This window comes from Pseudorca crassidens, chromosome 11 (genome assembly GCF_039906515.1).
Source record: "Pseudorca crassidens isolate mPseCra1 chromosome 11, mPseCra1.hap1, whole genome shotgun sequence".
NCBI lineage: Eukaryota > Metazoa > Chordata > Mammalia > Artiodactyla > Delphinidae > Pseudorca > Pseudorca crassidens.
In genome coordinates, this window is record NC_090306.1 from 53,060,252 (window position 1) to 53,086,850 (window position 26,599).

Sequence of the window (26,599 nt, forward strand, 5' to 3'; positions counted from 1 at the left end):
TAAACTTTTTTTCTCCCCACCCCACCGCCCACCCACCAAGTTTTGATTAAAAAGAGTTGACCTTTTCCTCTTTTTTCCATGGAATGATTTTTTAAAAAATGGTTAAGGCAAGATGTCTTTATATTGCTGCACAGCCTTTTCCTCAATGTGGTTTCTAAACTCTAAACCCGTAGGAAGCTTTTTATGTAAAGCCACCTTTAAGTGCATGTAATTAAAATTATTGTTTATAAAGAGAAAGCAGCAATTGCTCAATTAGAAGAGTAGAGTTAATTTCTTCTTCTTAGGACCATTATGACATTTAACAGAAGAGAAAAATAATTAGAAACTTCTAAAAAACGATCTTTATATTACTTCATTGTGATCTAGATATGGTAGATATGTTTCCGTTTTTCACATTATGCTTCAAAAAACAGAATAGATCAATAGGTTTTATTTTTTGGTTGTTCTTCATCATCTATTCTGGATAACAGAAATTTCCTTTGACCAGTATATTCTCATATAAACAGGGAGAAAAAAAAGTAGGAAGGGTACCTTTGACTTACATTAAAATAGAGTTAAAAATTACTTTTATTATTAGCTTAACTCAGCTTGATAGATCCAGATAACTGTGACTGACATGTATACAATATTTCAGTGTAACTCACCTTATTTTATTCATTCTAAGATACACAGTTTTTTCACACGTTAATATTCCCCAAATTGGTATGCATTTTACAATTAATGGCATCTTAGAATCACTGTGGGCCAGATAGTGTTGTAGTTGTCTTTTTCAGTGCATGTGTGAACTTGTTCATACTGTCACATCAGTTGAGTTAACGGTGCATTGTTGGTATCATGTAAGTTTCATTGCTATTTGAAATGTCACCCTAGTTGTTGTGCAAAAACTTTCTGTTAACATCTTATGGTAAGGTCGAAAAAAGCACCACCATCAAAGCCTGCAGAATGGGTGTCATTAGCTTAGAAGAATATCTCAGAGACAGTAGTGAAGTACTCTCAAGCAATGAGGCATCCTAAACAAACAATCCAATTAAAAATTGGACAGAAGATCTAAATAGACATTTTTTCCAAAGAAGATATACAGATGGCCAACAGATACATGAAAAGATGCTCAACATCATTAATCATCAGGGATATGCAAATCAAAACCACAATAAGGATATCACCTTATACCTGTTAGAATGGCTATTATCAAAAAGATAAGAAATAACAATGGCCTTCTTGGCCTAGAGTATGAAATTGTGAGGAAAAAGTATAAGTGATTAGAATGCATCGTATCATAGTTTAATTGGCAAAGGTAATTGGCACTGATTTTCTTTCTGGCGATATGGGTGTGTCTTAAAAATCATTGTCATCAGAGCCTCTATGAAAGTACATTGTTTTTCTTCATTCATCTGAAGACTTCAGGCAATTGGTTTCTATTAGACACTTTTGACTCTTTTAATTTCCATTTGCATCAAATGCTGTTTACCTTAAAGAGTGGCAGCATAATGTTGTGGGAAGAATAGTGAACCAGGGATTAGAAGACATTTTCAGTTTCTGGTTTTACCACCTACTTATTGTTTTACTTGCTCCAAATCATACCCTATAAACTCTATATGAGTATTGTGATACTCAAATGAGAAACACAAGTTAATGTAATAAAAATTATAAGTGCCACTTGTTAGTATTGAAAACTTATATTTGCCTGAACAAGATTTAATAATTTGGAATGTTCTGCAGAGTTAAGGATGGCCTCATACTTCATTGATTCTGGCAGAATTGAATATAGCAGGATATTTACTGCTTCAGAATAGTATTTTTTGAGCTTTATTGTCATCTTTTAATCACTCATGTAAAATGTTTTGTGACATTGTTATGGAAATTTTATGTCTCTGGTTTTGATTCAAAATCTTTATGAACAAGAAAACAAGGAAATAAGGCAGGGGAGCTTTTTTGAAAACACTGTTCTTTGCCAGTCATATTTGCCTTCTCTTAGCTGTGCTAAATCAGTGATTTATACTGGCATACCGAGGGACTTTGCAGAGCATGCTGTAGTAAATAGTAGTCTTTATTTGCCATACCATAAAGGGAGCTTTGGGAGAAGAAAGAAGGGGATTTAAGTGATAAAATTAATGTTAACACTAGTTTTACACTTTTAAAGGTGATTCTGGATGACTTTCTCACAATTTCTTTTGAAAAACATGTTAAAACTCAGATTTCTGTGTCTTTATTACAATTCTTAACGTCAAAAAATAATTGATGGATGTAGTACATTTGAAAACAAATACCAAACACATAAGTTTAAAGTTCTCTTGACTTGGAATTTTATGTTATTTATTCAAATTCCCTGAGGATGACAAACCTGTCTTGTTCATCTTTGTGTAGCCATTCAGTAAGTGTGTATTGATTTAATTTCATTTTGTAAATTTAATTATGTATAATTCAGTTTGTGCATTTTCTAATCTTTTACATTTTTGTTGACATTTTAAAACTTCTGAAAGTATTGGCTTGGTAGAAGGAGTTATTTTAAGATTTGGAATTACAGCATGTGCATCCAATTAGTTTAAAGCAATATTTCAGTAATAAGAGGAGTAATGTTATTGTTTTTAATGAGTTTACTTCTTGAAGAAGAAATTAGAGCCAATGAATTCAAGGCATATAATAAAATTCTAGGGATTTTCTGAATATTCATTCAGAAGTGTGGTGGGGTTGATGTATATACTATTTTTAATTACTTTTCTGCTCTAGAATATGAATTCTTATTCCTGTTTTCCCTTTTGCACTATTGAAGAAATAGAGTCTTTCTCTGACGTGGGATAGAACTTCTGAGAAATTGCCATTAAAGAGTTTATAGAAGAAGATGGAGGAGAACCAAAGGAGTGTCAGGAGAAAGGCATGGGAGAGCTGAACTTAAGGGGGAGTAGATTAGATACAGAGTCTGTAGTATTTATGTGAAGTATTTTAACTCTTACTGCTTGATTTTTATTTTGGTATTTATTTTACATTAAGTGATTTTTTATTAAGATTGTCATTACTGGTTGTAATTATATAAAAATATTCTTATTTATGAATTATGTTTAAAATTTTATTTTATATGTGTTCCAAATAAAGCATTGAAAGAGAACAGCTCAGAGGTTGTTCAGCCTTTTCTAATGGGTTGTGGAACCAAGGAACCGAAGATCACTCAGCTATGTTTAGCCGCCATTCAGAGGCTCATGTCCCATGAAGTTGTGTCTGAGGTAATGTGAAGATTTTATCTGAACTGTGCACTTACAAATCAAATCATGAGTTTTCATAAGGAGAGAATAAAACATACCTGATATTTTAATGTACAATAGTGCTTGAAGGACATTGGCTTAATTTTAAAAGGTTACCAAATTGTCTCATTATTAAACGCTCAGAATAAAGAACGAAGTACATTTTGTCAAGTCATTTGTAATCTAAGAATTCATAGTTCACTAATATAGATGAAATCTTAAGAACCAAGCAAGTTTTCAATATCACTGACGGAGAATATTATTCATAAATTATTTTTTAAAAGGTAGGAGAGAAAATCATGACTGTTTGCTAGATTATCTGAACTGATAATTTGTTGTTCGTTAACTTAAGGCTATTGTTTGTATCTGACCTTATGACGGTAAAATAAGGAAAAACATTTCATCACTATGAATCTGCATCACTTTTCTTATTTAAGGACCCAAACACCTATATTTTATTTGTTGACAATAATTAAAATCATTGTTTTACAGACTGCAGCTGGAAATATAATTAACATGCTTTGGCAGCTAATGGAAAATAGTCTTGAAGAACTTAAGCTGCTTCAAACAGTTCTTGTTCTTTTAACAACCAATACAGTAGTTCATGACGAGGCACTCTCAAAGGTAGGAAGCCTGTTTGTCAAAGTTCGTAAGTGCTTTGAGACAGTATTTGAATAAGCTGACTGAAAGAGAAAAGCCTGGTGCTGTTTGAACAGCACCTTTCCTGTAGCTATTGCAGTAATGCACATTGCATGTTAAAAGCCATCGGTGCTTTATTTTTCACAGGTTAGAAGTGAAATTAGGTTAGGGTGATTAAGCAGAGCCCCTTGGATATAGCTGACAGGCTTAGTTATGAATAGGATGTGGCAGAAAAGGAATAGAGAAAGAGGAAAAGAAAAAAAAAGTGTTTTGAGGTATCAGTGTTCTCCACAATTACCTTGGGTATTCCTGATAGCTCTCCCTTTCCCCCTTTTAAAAATAATTTCACATATATATGTTATGTAAGCCAGATAGTTTAAATCTGTCCCTTAAATATCTGGAAAAATGTCCTTTTGGCATTGATACATTGATACTAGGTAAGGCTGCATGTATGATAGCTATTTCTCATTCCTTTCTTATTCCCACCCTCTTTAGGAACATATAACAGCTGTTCTATTATTTGTTTCACTCTTTAAAAAGTTTTTTAAAATTAAGAAATATTTCTAAAGAACAGAAAATACAGCAAGTAATATAAAAACCAGTCTTAATGATTTACTATTTAGGGAAATTGTTGGAATTTCAGTAATAGTTGTATTATAATTTGTATGCCTTTAAGAATGGTTGACTTGTAAAGTAGCAAAGTATACCATCACAGTATACTGTATAGAGACTATATCTCTTTTCTAGTTATTCATTTGATGTTCTTAGGATATAATGAGATTTTACTTAATTGCAAATAGCTTATTCTTTTACCCCATACCTGCTTTATAAAATATTTAATGTATTTTTATATATATGTTTGTTGTATATAGTTCCTCTTGGTTTCTAGCTATCAAATTATTGTTCTGATACATATATTTAAAATTTTATAAAAGGTTATCATTTGACCTACCCAAGCAATAAGAACTGATTATAGTTTTATAAATAAATATAGGATTTATTTTGGTATTTTGGTTAATTTGGAAATGTAATATTTGGGGATGAAAAATGAAGTATAAAGAAATAATATAAAATTGGGTAATAGGAAAGCTTCTCTATAACATGTACTTTTCCTTTATGTTGAAATTTTAAAAGTGTTAGTGGTATCAAAGGCTTGCTTTCTTTTAAATGTTTAATATAATTAATATGATAAGGCATAGTATTTAAAAATACCATTATTATGTTTTCCTCCAAGAATGGCTTCTTTTAAAACTGTAAAACTTCTAGAAGAACACATAGGAGAAAATTTTTGTGACCTTGGGGTAGGTAGAGACTTCTTAGGTAGGGCACAAACCCATGAATCATAAAAGAAGCCACAGAATGGGGGGAAATATTCACAAATATCTGACAAAGCACTTTTATCTAGAATTTATTGAAAACACTCTTACAACTCATTCATAAGACAACCCAATAAAAAATGGACAAATGATTTCAACAGACACTTTACAAAATAATCTATTCAGCTGACTAATGAATACATGGAAAGTGCCTCAGAATCTTTAGTTATCAGGGAAAAGCAAATTAAAACCACAAGGAGATATTGTTACACACCCATTAGAAAAGTTAAGATTTAAAAAGATTGACCATATCAAGTGTTGTTGAGAATATGGAATAATTTTGAACTCACACATACTGCTGGCAGGAATATAAAATTGTAAAGCAACTTTGGAAAACTAACAGTTTCTTTAAAATTTTAACTTATACTTACTATGTGATCTGTCCATTTCACTCCTAGGTGTTTACTTACCCAGGTAAATGAAAATACATGTCCTCATTGAGATTTGTATGTGAATGTTCACAGCAGCTTTTTGTACAGTAGCCAAAAACTGAAACAACCCAAATGTCTATCAGGAGGTGAATGGATAAGTAGAATGTGGTATAGTCATACCATGGAATAAAAAAGTATAAATTACTGATACAAAGAAAAACGTAGATGAATTTCACAAATATTACAAGTGAAGGAAACCAAACAGAAAAGAGCACATACTGAATGATTCTATTTGTATAGAAAATACCAGCTAATCTATAGTGATAAAAGCAGATTGGTGGTTACCTGGGGCCAAGGGTGGAGGAAAAAATGGACTGCAAGAGCACAAGGAAACTTTTAGGATGGTGGAAATGTCATACTTGGTTGTGGCAGTAGTTCCATAGGTGAATATAACTGTCAGAACTCATAAAATCATATACTTTAAAGGGATACAGTTTATTGTATATAAATTATACCTTAATAAAGTTGATTTTAAAAGAAAAAATGATTCCTTTTTTAAAAATTATTTTATTCATTTATATGCTTAGCAAGTTTATATAGTATTTCTGCAGGTGATTTAGTGATACAACAAAGTTTGAGTACTTGCTATTTGCAAAAAAAAAGTTCTGGGAAAATAAAAGCACAACACATTATTGTATACATGTTAAAAGAACCAGATTGTGAAAGGAGTATTTCACATTACCTTGGTCAATCTTATGTGTCTGTGTATTTACTGAGAGTTTGAATTATTTCAAAATGCTGAGCTTTTTGTAGTTTTATTATATGAAAGAGTGAGACTTTTAGTGTAGGTGATTGAAGCAGCAAAACAAATTATTTAATTTTGGGTTACATCAGATAAAATAAAGATAATAACCATGTTCCTCAATCTTATTTCACACTAAATGGAAATTATTTTTTCAGGCAATTGTTCTTTGTTTTCGACTACACTTCACAAAAGATAATATTACAAATAATACAGCTGCTGCTACAGTGCGACAAGTTGTTACTGTTGTTTTTGAGAGGATGGTTGCTGAAGATGAACGACACAGAGGTAAAGTGAAAAAAGTTGTTTCCTTTTGACAGTGGGTGGCTCTAACATCCATGCTTTTCTCTTTTATTGATTGTCAGCCATTCCCCTATGAACTTAGGCTACCTAAAAATTAGAATACTTTAAGAAGCCTGTTAGGGCTTCCCTGGTGGCACAGTGGTTGAGAGTCCACCTGCCAAGACAGGGGACATGGGTTTGTGCCCTGGTCCGGGAAGATCTCACATGGCGCGGAGCGGCTGGGCCTGTGAGCCATGGCCACTGAGCCTGTGCATCCGGAGCCTGTGCTCCACAATGGGAGAGGCCACAACAGTGAGAGGCCCGCGTACCACACACAAAAAATTAAAAAAAGCCTGTTCATTTTAACTTCATTATTATTGATAATGGCAATTCAAAAGATAAATCCCCCATAATTTTATCACCCTAAGAAGTGGACTCTATTTTCCATGTTTATTTCTAATATATTCATAATTTCATATCGAAGATGATAATTTCACATTTCACACCAGATGTTGCATTATAAGTATTTTCAGCCAAACATTACATTATATGAATTTTTCATGTTATTTTTGTAATTGAAATTTTAATGGTTGCACTATATTTTGTGGCTATTCTATAATTTAATGAACTACTTGTGTTCAATAGTTTAGTATTGTTTTGAGTGTCTTCCTACATATATATTTCCATGTGAATTATTTCTTTAGGGTAAATTCCCAAGAGTGAGCTTCCCTCATGTGAATCTTTGTCTCTGCCTATTAACATGTATTAATCAAGATTATTTATATAATGTAAAGTTTAATATTTTCATATTTTCATCAAATATTTGTAATTTTTAGCATCTTTTTCTTTGTGATTTACAACATTTCCTAAAAACTTAGAAACATGTCCTGTCACAGAGCTTACAGATACTATGCTTCTGTTATAATTTTTATAATTTGATAACTTTTAACCTTTTTTTCATTTGTTAACCCTTATTGGATGAAAAGTAAATTTTTTCCCATGATCAGTTGAAAAGATCATAAGGTGCTACCAAGAGCAATCTCTCTGTTTTATGGAGTCAAGAAACAAAAGATTAAACTTTTTTTTCCCTTTACATAGTTTTTTCTTTCCCTTAAACTCTTTTATTTATTTATTTTTTTTTTCGGTACACGGGCCTCTCACTGTTGTGGCCTCTCCCGTTGCAGAGCACAGGCTCCAGACGCGCAGGCTCAGCGGCCATGGCCCACGGGCCCAGCCGCTCCGCGGCATGTGGGATCTTCCCGGACCGGGGCACGAACCCGTGTCCCCTGCATCGGCAGGCGGACTCTCAACCACTGCGCCACCAGGGAAGCCCTCCCCTTAAACTCTTGATATTAGCAATCTTTCATATCATTTGGTGTTTTTTTGGTAATACTGGTAAAAAACGGCTATAATAGTAAGTAATAATGGTGCCTACTCTAATAATTGCTTCACTTTTCCTGAAATTAACCATTGGTCAGATTTTTCACATTCAGTTTCAGACATTTAGTCTGTTGGTTTATTAGAATATTCCCACTGACTTTTGTCTCACTTTTCCTAGGGGAAATGCAGGTGGAATTCTAGCAGTTTGGAATATTAAGGAATTAAACTTAAGGGATAAAACAGGGCAGTTCTCCAGTTTGAATGTCTTGTGTATTCATAATCTCAATATAAGTTCTGGATTGGTAGTTTTGCCTGTATGTCTCTAAAGACTAATATCTCATTTAATACTTTCTAATAAGGTAGAAAATACTTAGAACCTCTTTCTTTTCAAGTAGTCATTGAGTCAACATTTATTCAAAACAGGCTGTCATAGCTTACAGGGAATGATATCTTCTTAGTATTCAAAGAAATTGGGAAGCCCCATTCTAGTTGACTCTTAGCTAGTCAATACCTGTGACTGACATAGTACTTGTGGCAGATCAAGCAGTTAATTCTTTTGAAGATGGAGAGATGATAGAGAAATTAACCATGTGATAAATATTTATATGTTTGATATTTAATGGTACATTCAAAGATCATGTGGATTTTAAATCCATGAAATAAAGAGACTGGAGAAAGGGGTACTGAGAAAATCAAATGTATGTGTAAAGATACTAAGTTTATTAAAATGAATGTAAGATAGTGAAGAGTGATTTTTATGGCATTTTGTGTAAAAATGGGATTCCCAATTTTTGTTTCCATTTTGGAGGCATGGTTCTGAAGTTATTATTAAAGTTTATAATTCTATAAATAAGTATTTATTTTAAGCATACCTTTTAGACAGTATATATGATTTATTAACGGTCATTATGAACTCCTAAAACCCCTCTAATTTTGATTGCAGATGTTGTAGAACCAGTACTAGTCCAAGGAAATAGTAACAGAAGATCTGTCAGTACCCTCAAACCTTGTGCTAAGGATGCATATATGCTTTTCCAGGTATTTCAGTTGATAAGAATAATTTTTATTATACAATATAGTTTTGTATGAATTTTTGATTTTGGAATTTTGTATCTGATTCAGTTTTTTAAGCGTCATTTTTTTTAATTGTCCAATTTTATAGTGTCAAAGAGGTACAGGTTACCCCCACTATCTGACAGTAGCACATTTCTGTGAAACCTTTCATAAGCCAAAATGGCCTAAAGTGAAAAAGCAATTACCTTAGTACACAATTACCTAACGAATGCACAAAATAGATCGAGATAAAGCACAGATGCTCACAGACACAGTTCAAAGCTATGGCAGCTTGATGCTGAGATGCTGAGTGTAGTTCCCGGGGAAAGAGCTTGGCAGTACCACTGTTGCTGCCTAGGGTGTGTGCTGCCTCTACTATGGGCTTGCTGCAAAGCAAGTGCTGACACGATTTTCACTTTTGCCTTTTTTTTTTTTTTTTTTTTTTTCTGTAAAAGTGAAAATCCTCTTCAGATTTCTTCTGGTTAGAGAAAACAGGTGCTAACATAGGTCTTCTGTAAAAGCTAAGTGGTAAAGCGAACTTTTGAAAAGCCCGTGATACCTGTATTTAAAAAAAATTCTAAAACATTAAAGAGCATCTATAGCTAATTAACATGATGAAATGTTATGTTTCACTTTAAGGAAATAAAATGAATTAAACCCTGAACTAGATATATTAGGGATGACTAGTCATATAAAATACTTCCTTTAATAGGAAAATTAAAGTACTAAATTTCTGTTCTACCTAATGTAATTTGATATGCAAATACCTGATTTTTACATTACTTGTCGTGAATAAAATAAGATTAACCTGCACTAAAATTTTATTAATTTTGGTTAAAGGGTTAAGTGGTTTTTCATTAAAACCATGTTAGAATAACCACTTATCTGTGCACTCTATATATTTAGTTTACTTACATAATCAACTATACAATTAATCAAAATTTGAATTACCAGTACTTAGTTTCTAAGGAGTAAAACCTATTATTTAAGAAGAGATACTTTAAAAAAAATTTTGTGAACTATAAAATGAAAGGACATTTCATTCCAGCATGTGAAATATTTTATTTATTTTTTATTCATTGTTTGATTTATTTTCCCAGGACCTTTGTCAGTTGGTTAATGCTGATGCCCCTTACTGGCTAGTAGGCATGACAGAAATGACCCGAACATTTGGCCTCGAATTACTTGAGTCAGTCTTGAATGATTTTCCACAAGTCTTTTTACAAGTAAGCCATTTGTAGTATCTTGCAACAAAATTAATCTTTAATTTTTTCACAGATACTTTTCAAGAGAGTAACATGTATTTTTCCCCCACATTAAAAAATGCAAAAAATTATAACCTTAGACTTTAGACATATAATAATTTGCTGATATCTTAATTTTTGTTGTGCCCAAGCAGTTTGAAATTTTAACATTAGAAGGAATTCCTAGAGTGTCTAGTCAAGCATTTCCCAATCTAAGGGTGTACAGAGGAATGTGGTACGTGAGCTATTTTTATAATATTTAAAAGCCTTAAAAAATTGTCACTAATTTTTTTACTTGTTTGTATGCAGCTTTGTGCTTTAACATAATTTAAATGGAAGAAAGAAGTCGTCAATGCTTAATAAATTTAATGTGCTATACAGAATATTTCAAAACAGAAGGTTAATAGGGGAAAAAGTGAGAAAGAATTCAAACTTTTCATTTTACCTGTAAGAAGCTAAAGTCCAAAAGTGATTCAGTGATTTACATGGGGTTCTTTAGTTATTAGCAGATCTTGAACAAAAACTTAGAACTTTTAACTACTACTCTAGCTCCTTTCCCTACCATGCTGCCCCTCCCTAAGTCATCTATTTTATCCTTGCTTTTACCTAAAAATGTGTGAATCAAGTGAGAAAAAAGTAGAAGGTCCTTTAGCCCAAGAGTTGGGACTGAAACTTTTACTACATGGTTCATAATTTTTGGTCCGTGTTAGACAACTGTTCAGTGCTTTCAATGATAACAATATTAACTGATGATTCCCTTTCTTGTATTAGTATAGGATAAGTGTAGATACAACTCGACTAATCATCTTGTATAAACTGATAGCTGTAACAGCTACCACTTTGGACTGCCTACTCCGTGCTGTGACTTTGCTAAATTCCTTATATATCATACTCTCTTTAAGCTGCACAAATGCCTGAGAAGTACCAGTTATTCCTACTTTACACAGGAGGAAGCTAAGACTTTAAGAGGGTTAAATAATTTGTCTAAGGTTTCATAGTTTGTAAGTGCCCTCACCCTCTAGCCACAGTGTCATTCTTGTTGTTCCTAAATGACCCAGGTGGACTCCTGCTCCTAGGCCTTTGTACTTCCTGCTTCCTGAACCCGGAATGCTTTTCTCCCATATGGCTTGTTCTCTTACTCTTTTGAGGTCTTTACTCAATGGTCAACCTACCAGATAAACTTTCCTCACCACTGTGTAAAATGGCGGCTGTTTTTCATGGCAGCACCCTTGTCTTTCTTACTCCTTGTTATTTTTCTTTGTATCACTTATTTCCTCCTGACATATGTATTTGTACATTAGTTGATCTCACTTCCCCTACAGGAAAGTAAGCTCTATGAGGCAGGGACTTAGTTCACTGTTGTATAGGTGCCTATAGTGGTGCCTGGCATATGACAGGTGTTCAATAAATATTTAAATGAATGAGTGAATGAATTTGTAAATGAATTTGAATTTGACGAGATCGGGTGCGTTCAGGGTGGTATGGCCATAGACAATGAATTTGAATTTGAAATGTCTATAGTTTGGATTATGTTTTTTAATTTTGTAGGAAAAGATTTGAAAAAATGTTTCCAGATTTATTGTACCCATAATCTATTCTACTTTATTCTTCCTGCTATAATGCAGAGGAGAAAAAAGAATTATTCTGTGTAAGATCCTAAAATTTACACCTACAAAGTTTTCTTCAAGAGAGAAATATTTGCTTTCATTCACTCATTATTCACTCATCCAATCAAAATTTACCAATCCCTTACAATATGCTAGTCCATGTGTTCAGTGTCAAGGATACAGAATTTAAATAAGACAGATAAAATTCCTGCCCTTGCGGCACTTACCAATCTAATTGGAAGAAAAACATTAACTGAATGATAAGCCATGATGAGTGCTGTGAGGGAAAAGTATAAAAAGTGCTATGGAAATGAGTAACATAGGTACCAAACCTGGTGGAGAGTTGGTGATGAATGAAGGCTATGAAGCTTTCACCTGAAAGATAAAGAGTAGTTAGTTGGGGGAAATAGGTAGTATAGGAAAAGAATATTCCAGAGCAGTGGCTCTAAGAAAGGATCTGTCTTCTCTTTTAGAAAATAAGCTTTATAAGGGCAGGGACAAAATCGAACTTAACCTTGAATTCCTTTACCTAGCACAGTGCTTGGTACATATTAAACAGTCAGCAAGTAAATGCTGAATAAATCATTGAAATGTGAGTAAAAAAAGCAGTCTTTTACCTTCTTCAAAATAAAATCAGTGAGTTATAGGACTAATTATACTTATTAATCAAAGATGACTTTTGGCTTTCTGGCTTGAGCAATGTGTTGCTTGCTACTAAGGTGGAATACTCTATGGGCAGAACTTTTGGTAGAAAGGATAGTTTATTCAGTTTTGAACTTACTCATTTTGAGATACCTGAGTGTACACAAAATGGTAGTTTAATTTATACATCTCGAGCTCAGAAGTAAGGTTTTGGGCTAAAGTTATAAATTTAAACTTCACTGGCATATAGTTGCTAATTGAAGGTATGGGAGTGAATGAGATCACCTATGGCGATAACATATGGAAGTGAGGACCTGATATTCTGGAGCTCTGAGGAACCTCATTGTTAAATGGTTGGGCATGAAAGGATGAGCATACAAAAGAGACTAAGAACATGGGGGCCAGAAATGTAGGAATGTATCTGAGAGACTGTGGCATAATAAAAGACAAAAGCAGAGAAAGCTTCAAGATGAACCAAGTAATCAGTTATGTCAGGTGCTTCAAAGAAATTTGGTAAGACTGAAAGGGCAGTGTTTGTCCACAGAGATCATGAGTATAATGAGAATAGTTTCAGTGGAGATGGAGTGGTTGATGGGGGTTGTGGAGGAAACCCAGTTGCAGCTAGTTGAATAGTGAGGGGGAAAAGTGAATAGATAAAACTTTTCAGAGTTGTCTGTAATATTTATGAATTAACCAATACCTAAGGTTATTTAATAAAGTATGAAAACGGACTTAACTATGCTTTTCATTTTGTTAGTGAAACTACTGTAGATTTGAGAGTAGAATTTCAAATCACTTAACTCTTAAGATCCCATTTTTTGGGGGGAAGAATTAAAAGTACATTAAAATGGATATAAAAGCAATTATACTCCAATAAAGATGTTTAAAAAAATGGATATAAAAGACTAGAAGGATATATATTTGGAGTCAACAATGATGACTCACTAACTTATCTCTGGGAGGTGAGATGAAGCAAAGCTTTTATTTTTTACTTATCTGTGTTTTCTTTCTTTTTTTTTCTCTAGTGAAGCTGATTTTTTTTCCTTGAATGAACCTGATTTTTTTTAAAAAATACATTTTACAAATTTTGTGATTCTGAACAGATAAACTGCTCTATGCCTTATTTTTCCTTTTTTTGGTAAGATTAAAGGATTAGATTGGTAGATTTGCGGCTTCAATGAAATTGAGATGCTTAAAACAACAGAATAATATATATTTGAGATTAGACATTAAATATAGACTGGACTTTGTATTGTCAGTATAATGGGACTACTTTTGGCTAATATAGTCAAGGCATTAATAGGTTAAGGGAGCTTTTCTGCATAATATGCCATAATTCTAAGTAAAATTTAAGAATTCTTTGCAAGATTCCCAGACTTTAAAATAATCATGCTTGTTTGTCATTGTGTTTTTATCAGCTTTTTGTGTTCTGTTCAAGCAATCTAAGTAGAACAAAATATTAATTAGTAAATCTTCTATGCATGAATAGAATTATCTTTGCAAAATAAAATCTGAATTATATAATTTATTATACTTTATTAATCAGATTTTTGGTCAGCTGCCTATTTAAATGCTTTATCTGTTTGAATTTGTGTAATGTATTTTCTTTCTTTTGTTCTTTATGTTTTTAATTGCTAGTGTCCTACTAAAATTAAAATTCCTAGTAATAAACATCGTTTTAATTCCAAAATTATTAAATGTTCAACTTAGATTCTTTTTAAAACTTCTTGAAATATTGTTTGATCTTATATTCTCAAAGAACAATACTAATTTCAGAATTGTGTGTAAAATGGTAAAATAATAAACTGTATAAACTTATAATAAAGCTAAATTATTCATACTGATTATTAAAGATTATTATTAACTGTGAGACTGTTTTATAAGCATTAAGTACAAACTAAGTTAATTCTTCTTTTTTTTCTTTTTTTTTTTAATCTTTGCAAATAGCATCAGGAATTTAGTTTCCTCCTCAAAGAAAGGGTATGTCCTCTTGTGATAAAGCTCTTTTCTCCAAATATAAAGTTCAGACAAGGTTCCAGCACTTCATCTTCTCCAGCACCAGTTGAAAAACCATATTTTCCTATCTGCATGCGTTTGCTGAGAGTAGTATCTGTTCTGATTAAGCAATTTTACAGTCTTTTGGTAAGTGCTAATTTTTATATGTGTTTGTGTGTGTAATCGCATGAAGTCTCTTCTGAGAAGATGATGTATTTAGCTTTTTCACTTCAGTTAAGCAAACTTTTTTTTTCGAGTACCTATAGGTATTCTCTTAGGTACTCAAAAGTTCATTCTTCCCTTTCTTATGTTTATGTGGCATTTTTAATGTATGTAAAGAAGAGTGATGGCCTATTATCAGATTTGGTGAATTCTAGCATAAGAAATCAATTTTTACTTTCAGTCTAATATTATATCTATTTTGCATAAATTTTTGGATGCAGGGTATGTTGTGATATTCCAGATCATAATTCTTTCAATGTGATGATTGACTCTTAAATATTTTTCAGAGAAAATGGTATATGATGGTATGTTTCTTTTTAATTTTATGTTAAGTCAAATTCAGCATTTTACCTTAATTTTAATTAACAAAAGTAATTGGTTAGGGCTTCCCTGGTGGTGCAGTGGTTGAGAATCTGCCTGCCAATGCGGGGGACACGGGTTCGAGCCCTGGTCTGGGAAGATCCCACATGTTGCAGAGCAACTAGGCCCGTGAGCCACAACTACTGAGCCTGCGTGCCTGGAGCCTGTGCTCCGCAACAAGAGAGGCCGTAATAGTGAGAGGCCCGTGCACCGCGATGAAGAGTGGCCCCCACTTGCCGCAACTAGAGAAAGCCCTCACACAGAACCGAAGACCCAACACAGCCAAAAATAAATTAATTAATTAATTAATTAAAAAAAAAAGTTCTCAGCACAAGAAAAAAGAATTAAAAAAAAAAAGAGGGCTTCCCTGGTAGTGCAGTGGTTGAGAGTCTGCCTGCCGACACAGGGGACGTGGGTTCATGCCCCGGTCCGGGAAGATCCCATATGCCGTGGAGTAGCTAGGTCTGTGAGCCATGGCCGCTGAGCCTCCGCAACGGGAGAGGCCACAACAGTGAGAGGCCCGCGTACTGCAAAAAAAAAAAAAAAAAAAAAAAATTGGTTATAGATCATCTATGAAAAGTCAATCTGCTACATGTTAGCAATTACCAACAACATAACAAACTATTAGACCGTATCGGTAGTTTATACTAAATTCTGTGGAGACTATTTTTAAAAAAAGGTTTTTTCCATATTTATATTATACTTGTCATAGATGTTCTTTTCCTATTCCAAGTCCATTTATGTAAAATGCATTTAGAACTAGTCTTTATAAGCACTGTAGTTATAATTATTTCTGGCCACATGAGGTATATCTATAATATATTTAATACATTGTTTGGCAATACTGTAGGAAATCAAGTCATTTCAGAATGTGTTGCTAAAAATGAAACTACAGCACTCCCTAACACCATACACAATAATAAACTCCAAATGGATTAAAGACCTAAATGTAAGACCAGACACTATAAAGCTCTTAGGGGAAAACATAGGAAGAACACTCTTTGACGTAAATCACAGCAAGATCTTTTTTGACCTACCTCCTAGAGTAATGAAAATAAAAACAAAAATAAACAAATGGGACCTAATGAAACTTAAAAGCTTTTGCACAGCAAAGGAAACTATAAAGAAGACAAAAAGACAACCTCAGAATGGGAGTAAATATTTGCAAACAAATCAACAGACAAAGGATTAATCTCCAAAATATATAAACAGCTCATGCAGCTTAATATTAAAAAAACAAACAACCCAATCCAAAAATGGGCAGAAGACCTAAATAGACATTTCTCCAAAGAAGACATACACATGGCCGCGAGGCACAAGAAAAGGTGCTCAACACCACTAATTATTAGAGAAATGCAAATCAAGACTACAATGAGGTATTACCTCACACCGGTTAGAATGTGCATCATCAGAAAATCTATAAACAACAAATGCTGGAGAGGGTGTGGAGAAAAGGGAACCCTCTTGCACTGTTGGTGGGAATGTAAATTGATACAGCCACTATGGAGAACAGTATGGAGGTTCCTTAAAAAAATCTAAAAATAGAATTACCATATGACCCAGCAATCCCACTACTGGGCATATACCCAGAGAAAACCATAATTCAAAAAGACACATGCACCCCAGTGTTCATTGCAGCACTATTTACAGTAGCCAGGTGATGGAAGCAACCTAAATGCCCATCCACAGACAAATGGATAAAGAAGATGTGGTACAGGTATGCAATGGAATATTACTCAGCCATAAAAAGGAACAAAATTGGGTCATTCGTAGAGGTGTGGATGGACCTAGAGATTGTCATACAGAGTGAAGTAAGTCAGAAAGAGAAAAACAGATATCGTATATTAATGCACATATGTCGAATCTAGAAAAATGGTACAGATGAACCAGTTTGCAAGGCAGAGATGGTGACACAAACATAGAGAACAAACGTATGGAGAACAAGGGGGGAAAGCGGGGAGGGGGGTGATGGTGGTGGGATGAATTGGGAGATTGGGCTTGACGTATATACGCTAATATGTATAAAATAGATAACTAATAAGAACCTGCTATATAAGAAAAACAAAGTTAAATTAAAAAAAAAAAAGAATGTGCTGCTATTTAGGGAACTGTAAACTATCAGGGCTTGGTGCCAAGGGTTTAAGAGTCTTTTAAAGTTCTTTTTTAAGAAAGGTAGATTAGTTTCTCTAAAGATGGAAAGTTTTTACCTATCAGTTGTTATATTTTCTGTATTGTGTTTATTTATAGTCTGTTTCTATCCACAAAGAAACTTTTAAAAAAATGTACAGCAGAGTGACAAGATGATAGAATAGGAAGCTCCAGGCACTCTACCCCTCATGGAGACACCAACTTAACAATATACAGAACAGATTGCCCTTGTGAGAACTTTAGAAACCAGCTTAGAAATTACAGCACCCCAGGCAAGTCCAAGGCTAAGAAAAGGTTCATTAGAGTGGGTAGGAAAACCCATTGCACTTACCCGCTGTACCTCATCCCACTCCTGGCACAGCACAGCATGGTATGATCAAGGGAAATTCCCAACTTATGGCTTCTCCTTCAGGTGGAAAAGAAGGGTGAAATATGCAACCAATGTCCTGACTTTTGGGGGTACTGCCCAAGGGACTGATTTTTGTCTCAGCTGACTCTTGGACACTTAAAAGAAAGGCAGCAACATACTTGGGCGCCTGGGGGCCTGCTGAGATCAAAGTCAAGCCCTGTGGCTTGCCACAGCACCAGGGAGATTATAGTAACACAGACGGACACCAGGGGAAGCACCAATACCTTGACTTGATACAGCACCACAGACTGCAGTACTACATACAGACACCAGGGGGAGCTCCTGAGTAGAAATCGGCAAACGTCTTTAGCTGGGAAATTACACACATAAGCCCAGAGAGGACACATTGACAGAAAAGGTTTGAGAGGACCCCAAAATCTCTAGCTGGGCTGATTGGTAAAGATCTTTCCCTGTACAAAGCCAGCCCATAAAGACTAAAAGAGTTAGCTGTTTTTTCAAATGCCCAAATTTCAACAGAAAATAAGAAGACATACAAATAAACAGGAAAACATGGCCTAACCAAAGGAGCAAAATAAACCTCCAGAAATTGTCCCTAAAGAAATGGAGATAAGTGAGTTACCCAACAAAGAATTCAAAATAACCATCACAAAGATGCTCAGAGAGCTAAAAGAGAACACAGACAACTAGTCAGGAAAATGGTGTATGAACAAAATGAGAATATCAGCAAAGAGAAACTATAAAAAAGAACCAAACAAATTCTGAAGCTGAAGAATACAATAACTGAATTGAAAAAATTCACTAGAGGAAATAGACCACAGACTGGATCAAGCAGAAGGAAGAATCAGCAAAGTTGAAGACAGGTTATTTGAAATTATCAAGTCAGAGGAGCAAAAAGAAAAAAGAATGAAGAGACCCTGTGGGACACCTCAAGTAGACCAGTATATGCATGTCTAGGAAAAACACACTGTATTTTACTTTCACACTCACAATACCTCTGTAACCAAACGTGGATATTTTTCCCACACTGACCAGTTCTCTGACAGCCAGGTGTCTTACATTTTGATTAAATTCTGATACCTGCCAGAGTTAGCACAGGCCCCATAGGTTAAGGGATCAGTCCACGAGACTGTCCCCTGTTTTAGATGCCAGTCCCAAGTAGTGGATCCCCAGGTTACCAACAACTTCTGTCTAACTTGGCTACAAATTGGAGGTTCTCACGACCCCTTCTTGGGGTTCAATAACTTGATAAAGTGACTCACAGAACCCAGGAAAACATTTTACTTACTTTTGCCAATTTCTTAGCAAGGATATTTTAAAGGATATCAATGAACAGGCAGATAAAGAGATACATAGGGTGAATTCTGGAAGGGTCCTGAGAGCAGGAGCTTCTGTCCCTGTGAAGCTGGGGTATACCACCCTTCTGTCATGTAAATGTGTTCACTAACCTGGATGTTCCCCAAACTCCATATTTTGGCGATTTTTAGGGAGGTTTCATCATATAGGCATGATTGATTATTAACTCAATTTCCACCCCTCTTCCCACTCCAGAGAATGGAGGGTGGGGCTGAAAGTACCAAGCTTCTAATCATGGTTTGCTCTTTCTGGTAACTAACCCCTATCCCAGAGTCCATTGAGAGTTGCCTCATTAGAACAAAAGATACTCCTGTTACCTACAAAGTTCCAAGGGATTTAGGAGCTCTGTGTCAGATGCTCCTATCATTCAGGAAGTTACAAGGGTTTTAGGAGATATGTGTCAGGAACTGGGGTCAGAAGTCAATTCTTAGAACAAAGGACGCTCCTAGCCACCCCTATTTACAAGGGTTTTAGGAGCTCTCCTAAAATCAGGGGTGGAGACCAACATATATATTTCTTATTATTTCACAATGCATTATGGGAGTCTTAGATGAGGAGGAAAGGGGGCAGAGAGCTTATTTGAAGAAGTAACGGCTGAAACTCCCCAAATTTGAAGAAGGAAATGGACATACAAATTCATGAAGCTCAAAGAATTCCAACTGGGATTAATTCAAGAGACCCAAGCCAAGACACATTATAATCAAGCTGTCAAAAGTCACAGACAAAATATCTTTAAAGCAGAAAAAGAAGAGTGATTCTTCATGTGCAAGGGAGTGTTCATAAGATTTTCAGCAGACTTCTCAGCAGAAACCTTGCCAGCCAGAAGAGAATGGGGTGATATATTCAAAGTACTGAAAGAAAAAACTGTCAATCAAGAATACTAATCAAAACTTTCCTTCAAAATGAAGGAGAAATGAAGTCTTTCCCAGATGAACAAAAACTGAGAGAGTTTATTACCTGTGACTAGGCCAAATATATATCACTCCACTATTTATTCCCTAAGTATTATCAGAGTTGTCTTGGTAGGGCTTCTCTCTCTTGCCTCTCTAAAATACATGTTTAACTAGTTAAATTAACATAAGGCTATAGAAAGAGATTTCTCCTTTTCCTTTTCATATCCACTAATCAGAAATGGAGAACCCCATCTTTTTTCTGTTCTCCACAATAATGCAGCATGCTTACATCTTCACCACAGCAAATGCAGAATTCACATTTTGTTTCTGTTCCCAAATCAAGAATTACCAAGTTAATTATCTTTTATTTTTATAATACTTGGTGCTGAATTGTATCCCTTCAAAATTTATATGTTGAAGCCCTAACCCCCCCCCCCCACTGTGACAGTATTTGGAGATGAGATCTTTGGGAGACAATTAGGTTAGACGAGGTCATGAAGGTAGGGCCCCCATGATAGAATTAGTGACCTTATACAAAGAGATACTGGAGAGCATGCTCTCTCTCTCTGTCTGCCATGTGACAACACAGTAGTAAGGCAGCTGCCTGCAAGCCAGAAAAAGAGCCCTCACCAGAACCCAACCATGCTGCCACCCCGATCTCAGACTTCCAGCCTCTAGAACTGTGAGAAATAAATTTCTGTTTTCTAAGCCACCCAGTCTATGGTATTTTGTTATGGCAGCTCAAGCAGACTAAGGCATTTGGTTTCTGTTCACCACTTCTGTTATCTAGTGGTTCATCCAGTGACTTTTTCATAGCTACAGAAATCTTATTCTTTAGTAATTTCAGTTTTAGATGAAATTGCTGATATTGAGTACATATATTCTGGATACTAACAAGTACTTTACATTCATTCATTCATTTAGACTTTACTACAACCCTGTAAAGTAGGCCTTCATATTTCTATTTTACAGCTGAAAAAATGAGGTTCAGGATATTTATGTAGTTTGCCTGAGATCATACAGTTTATAAGCTGCAGAGCTGCGATGTTAAGTAATTCTTTTACATCCCCAAAACCCACACTCTTAACCCCACTGCATTTTATTCTTCACTGTTTTCTTAGTTCTCATTTCTTCCTCTCTCCAAGGCTGCCAGTGCCACGTTTCCTGTACTGCTCCTGTACCATTCTCTATATTTTGATCTTAGTCTCCTCGATCTGGGGGGACAGAATGGGGAGAGATAAAAGCACAACCAGCTACAGTAAAGATTGAATGTTGCTGTTTGAAGGAAGAGAAAAGCCTGCTTCTATTCTTCACTTATCAATTGGGCGTGATGACCAACTGGTGAAACTTCCCTTCATAACAAGGCAGCTCTAGGACTGTGCTGCAAAGATGAATTCTTCAGATATGACATTAATTCCTAGTGTTATAATTTGTTACATGGAGACTTGACTCATTAGGATGGAACAGTTCAAACATTCTAGTTTCTCCAAGGGCAAAAGTTAGAAGTGTGGTTGTTGTGGGGTGAGGTACGTGATTGGTGTGGAATGCATCTCTCTTATTTCTCTTGTGTTTTCTATATTTAAACCTGGAAATGATACATCTTAAAGGACATACTAGAGTAGTACTTCTTACACTTTTCGGTTGTAGGACCCCTTTATACACTTTAAAAATATTGAGGAGCTTTCATTTATGTGGATTATTTCTAATATTATTTACTGTATTAAAAATTAATCTGAGATGATTCTAAAATCCATTACATGTTAACAGAAAAATTTATTTTCATGAAAGATACCTATATTTTCCAAAGAAAAAAACACATTGTTTTATATTTTTTGCAAATTTCTTTAATGTCTGGCTTAATAGAAGATAGCTGGATTCTCATACCTTCTTCTATTTTCATTATTTTGTGATACGTTGTTTCAGTCAAAGCATATGAAGAAAATCTGTCCTCACAATGATATATAGTTAGAAAAGGCAGAATTATTTTAATGGCATTTTCAGGTAATAGTATATATTCTTCTTCGATCTCATACCAAACTGAACCAGTGACTCTTTCTTAAAGGTGTAGAATATGAAACCATGGTAATGACATTTTTATACTCTGTTACGTTAAAATTCATTGATTCATCTGATGCTTCAATTGTATCCTTTACCCATGCATCATTTATTATGGTTGAGAAAATGTTCCAAATGTTAATACTTTATACAGTACCAAAAATCACACATGTTAATATCAGCAACCATTTATCAGAAGAGTCTTTTGTTTTTAAAAAGCTGTCAAGGTCACAACAGCAGATATAAGTTTTCCAAAATTCTAATTTTTGTTTGAAAGCTTGAATCTTATCATTGACAATAAATACTGTCCATTGTTTCCCCAAAAGTGACAGGCTTACTTGGTTAATTTTTGAGAAAATATCTGCAATATACACAAGTCTAAATAGTCATAGTTTGCCATATACTCTTTTAGTTAAAATGGTTCTCATAGGAGAAAAAAAGTGATTAGTTCAGTTCCCAGCTGTGCCTTTCCTTCAGACAACCATTGTACTTTGATACACAGCAAAAGTACTTCATGTGTACTTCCTGTTTTGTCACACAGAAAATTACAAAGACATGCACATATGGGTCAGCTTTAATAAAATCAATAATTGTATTTTATTTGTTATTTTATTTTTGTTCATTGTGATTGTGGTCCTTAGGTGAAATAGACCCTTTTACTTTTCTTAATTGTGTGTGATGGTGAAGAATACAATGACACTAGTACAGTTCGGTGCTACTGCCTTGATTCTTGCTAAAGCACCAGCTGTTTTACCCACCATTGTTTTGAATCATCAGTACAAATGTCAATACTTTAAAAATGGCAAGTAATATCTTAGTCTTATTACGAAAATAGTGTGATGTTACAGATGTACTGAAATGGTCTGAGGGACCACACTTTGGGAACCACTGCACTGGAGAATCAGTGTTCTTCCCCAGTATTCACCAGCTTATCTCTTATTCTATCAAGTAACTCAGGGCGGAGAAGATAACTAATCTTCTGTTAATATATAGAGAGTGATTAGAAGAAATTAGAATGCTCCAGTCATTCAGGTACAGATATAATATAGGTAGTACACTATATTCTTTCCACGTCCTGTCATCGGAGCTAGGTGCTCTTCTGCTCTCTGATACACTTAGGCTCCATGCCCAGATGTCTTTTTTAGGAACATATCTTTAAGGAGTTTACTAAACTTAGTTGTAAGTGGCTAGCATATCTCTCTTCTGCCTTTGACTTACTGCTTTTAAAAAGGAATGAATGGGCTAAATTGACTTGTGCAACTTAATTTTCCACATCTTTACATATATTTCTCTCACAAAGAATCTTATCACTGACAAATCCACTAGCTATAAGGTTGTTAGCACTAAACAGCTCCTGAGAAATAGACTCCTGCATTTAAATATTCTACAAGACTTTCTTCACTGTCTCCTAAGCAAACAGTTATCTTATGTACATTATACCATATCAGACATCTATGTGGTATTTCGATGAAAATTTCCACCAGGATGGCTTTGATTCATCTTAAACATCAGTTGTCTCTTGACTATTATTTGGTACCAAAGGACTATAGGAATTCAGAAACATTCATCACCCTTCACGCTAGTATAATGGTGTTCACGGAGTACTTTTGTGCCACAAGAGTTGGACTTGGACCATAGATACCTGTTTCATATGAGTGCAGCCTCTTGGAGGAAAGGCTTAACTTAGATTCACAATAGGCACCTTCCATTGATAGATACCCTTGAGGACAATTCATTGTCCTCAGACACTAGTTCTCTGATCAGAGTTTCACACTTGGCAAGGAGGGAAGAAGCAAGAGCAAAGCTCCAGACCCCAGGAGAGAGGCTCTCTCTTTTACCCAAATCACAAGATTTTAGTGGCTGTAGTATAAAATTGAGTGATTGTTTGATTTGTACTGTAGTCACTTTTTCATAGGAGAGGAAATGAAAGGAAACTCTTAAAGGCAAGTTTTATAACATTAATAATTCCTTTGGCTGTGATGTACTTGATGTTTCTGAGAGCCTTTATTTTCTGGCTTGAAAACCTAACCAGTGAGCTTCAATTCTGTCACCATTTTAAATTCTACTTTTACTCTAAAGCAGATAGTACACATTTTGAAGGACCTACTCATGTTAAAACTCTTCAGTAGATAAAACTGTTGCCCAGTGAGTCACTAGCATGATTCTCTCCTTTTCAGTTCTTTACTGAAAGGGGTAATTTTACTTATAAAAAAGAGTAAGCACTGTGCACTTGCATGTCACTTTGTCATGTCTAGGGGATTTTTTTACTCATATTTTTCTCATTTGAGTTCTCAGGAAGGTGCAGGTACTTTTATCCTTTATTTATAAGAAGATTACCTAGCTTGTTGTCATCTACAAAGTTGATGGATAAAGAAGCTGAGCCATGTGATTTCTGATCTAGTGCTTTTCAACCATATCAAGTTTAGGACAGTGACAAAGCTCTGCCTTATGACTTACCCAGTCATAGCAGTCTCAGGATGAAACTATTTTTAGTTATCCCTCTTACTTTATCCTTATAATTATGTCCTATTTTTAAGCATCTACCTAAAAGGCATTAGAAAATACCAACTGCTGAGACTTCGGGCTAAAATCCTGAGGGCTCCTCTATTCTCATAATTCCTTGCCTCGCATTATGCTCACTCATTTTGGAGCACCCCCAGCTAAAACCTCCAATAACCTGCTGTCCTTGGTGTGGAAGTATGATTTAGTTTGGCCTAGCGATCACAATGTCAGGTTAATTCTTACTTCCCAGAGGTCCTGCTGTGTCCTCAACAAGTATGTAACAGAAACAACCTTTGAATAAACTGGTGACTTTTCCTTTGTTCATTCGTTCAGTTATCAGACATTTAATGAATAATGTCAAGAATATGCTTTAAATGTTATTTATTTATAAAGAGCTTGCAAAGGAGATGGCTTATATTAATACCAAAGGTAATAACTAATAGTTAATAATGCAAAACTATGTACCAAGCCTTGTTCTCAGTACTTTATATATCTTACACCTGTCAACTGCTACAGGTTCCTTCTTGATTTCCTACTAGAAAATATATGCCAGACATTCTTTGGCTTATTGCCTCTTTGTTTCTGAAGCAGCATAAGAACATATGGAAAAAGTGTTGGGATATTAATGAAGGGTACATGAGTGTACATGATACATGCTGCCTTCCAGGAATGAGGATGGCATGATGGTGCATAGTGCTTTCTAAAGAATAGGTATAAAAGATTAACCATGTTAGAAGATCATTAGTGTGAGTTTTCGATGATATATTTAGAGAGACACTGACTATTTTTACTGTTATCTTTTCCATATATAACTACTTTTCCCTTCTTTTCTTTTTCTCCACTCCCCATTAAGGATCATAATTTATTTAAAATTAAAAGATTTTATTGGTTTGTCCGTAGGAGTAAGAATAAGAGTATAATTTATAACTCTTAGATTTAAAGAAATATTATTAAAAATGTTGTATTTTTTAGGTAACTGAATGTGAAATATTTCTGTCACTTCTGGTGAAATTTCTGGATGGAGATAAACCACAGTGGCTACGAGCTGTTGCAGTGGAATCAATACACAGACTCTGTGTGCAGCCTCAGCTACTGAGGTAAAACTTTACTCAGCAGTATTTTGTTAAATGGATAGGTTAATATTTATGCTAACAGGAAGAGCTTAAATATTTATTTCAATAATAATTTCTAAACAAAGAAAATTGTGTATTGTATGTATATGGAGGGGTGTATGTGTGGGCAAAAAGTGTGGTTAGGGATTGCCATCAATTGAATTTACTGAGTTAATATGGCCAAGATAATTTTTTTAGAACACTGACCTCATTCTGAACCTTTGTCCAGAGTTAGTAAAATCACTCGGGTGTGCTGAAGAAGTTTTAAGTATAGCATTGAGACTGATTTATCAACATTACTTGCTATTAAAAAAAATTAAACATTTTTAATCAAATATTTTCTCCAAAAACATTTAAAATTATTTTACAGGTCATTTTGTCAGTCCTATGATATGAAACAGCATTCTACCAAGGTTTTTCGTGATATTGTGAATGCACTGGGATCTTTTATCCAGTCCTTGTTTCTTGTCCCTCCGACTGGAAATCCTGCTACGACAAACCAAGCTGGTAAAGGCTTAGTCATATTTTGGTTTTTATATTCTGGCATAATTTACAATATTCAATATTCTGAGAGGATATTTACAGAAATCCTGTGACTAGAGAAATTGAGGTTACCTAAATATATACATTTATTTTATAATTTCTTATATTTCTTTATAGTATTTTAAGTTTTATATATAAATATAAAGATTTACACTTAAAGAATAATTTGATTTCACTGAGGTAACTATGTTTCTTTCCAGAATATATATTCTTCTCTGATATACTTTCAGTTCCTCTCATCACATAAGAACAAAAGTTTAGATGATAATTTTCATTTTAGAAGAATCTTTATTTGGTGCCTCTCTTTAAAGAGTGTGGTTACTACTAAGGTAGTAACTAAGGAGGTCTGTTAGTCATTCTTTTAACAAAACAGGTGAACGTGATTTAAATTTGGAAATCAGTGTATAGCTTCTT

The 26,599-nt window shown here is 34.5% G+C and overlaps 1 protein-coding gene across 3 annotated transcripts in view; it reads left to right on the forward strand.

Annotated features, from left to right (window-relative positions):
* Positions 1-26,599, forward strand: part of MON2 (MON2 homolog, regulator of endosome-to-Golgi trafficking) — a 120,899-nt gene that overhangs the window by 20,699 nt on the left and 73,601 nt on the right. For all 3 annotated transcript variants that reach the window (XM_067697202.1, XM_067697204.1, XM_067697205.1), the window contains exons 3-10: positions 3,091-3,218; positions 3,729-3,860; positions 6,583-6,712; positions 9,030-9,124; positions 10,240-10,365; positions 14,580-14,774; positions 25,503-25,627; positions 26,013-26,149. In XM_067697202.1, coding sequence (XP_067553303.1) covers positions 3,091-3,218; positions 3,729-3,860; positions 6,583-6,712; positions 9,030-9,124; positions 10,240-10,365; positions 14,580-14,774; positions 25,503-25,627; positions 26,013-26,149 — 1,068 coding nt within the window. The remainder of the gene's footprint in view (positions 1-3,090; positions 3,219-3,728; positions 3,861-6,582; positions 6,713-9,029; positions 9,125-10,239; positions 10,366-14,579; positions 14,775-25,502; positions 25,628-26,012; positions 26,150-26,599) is intronic.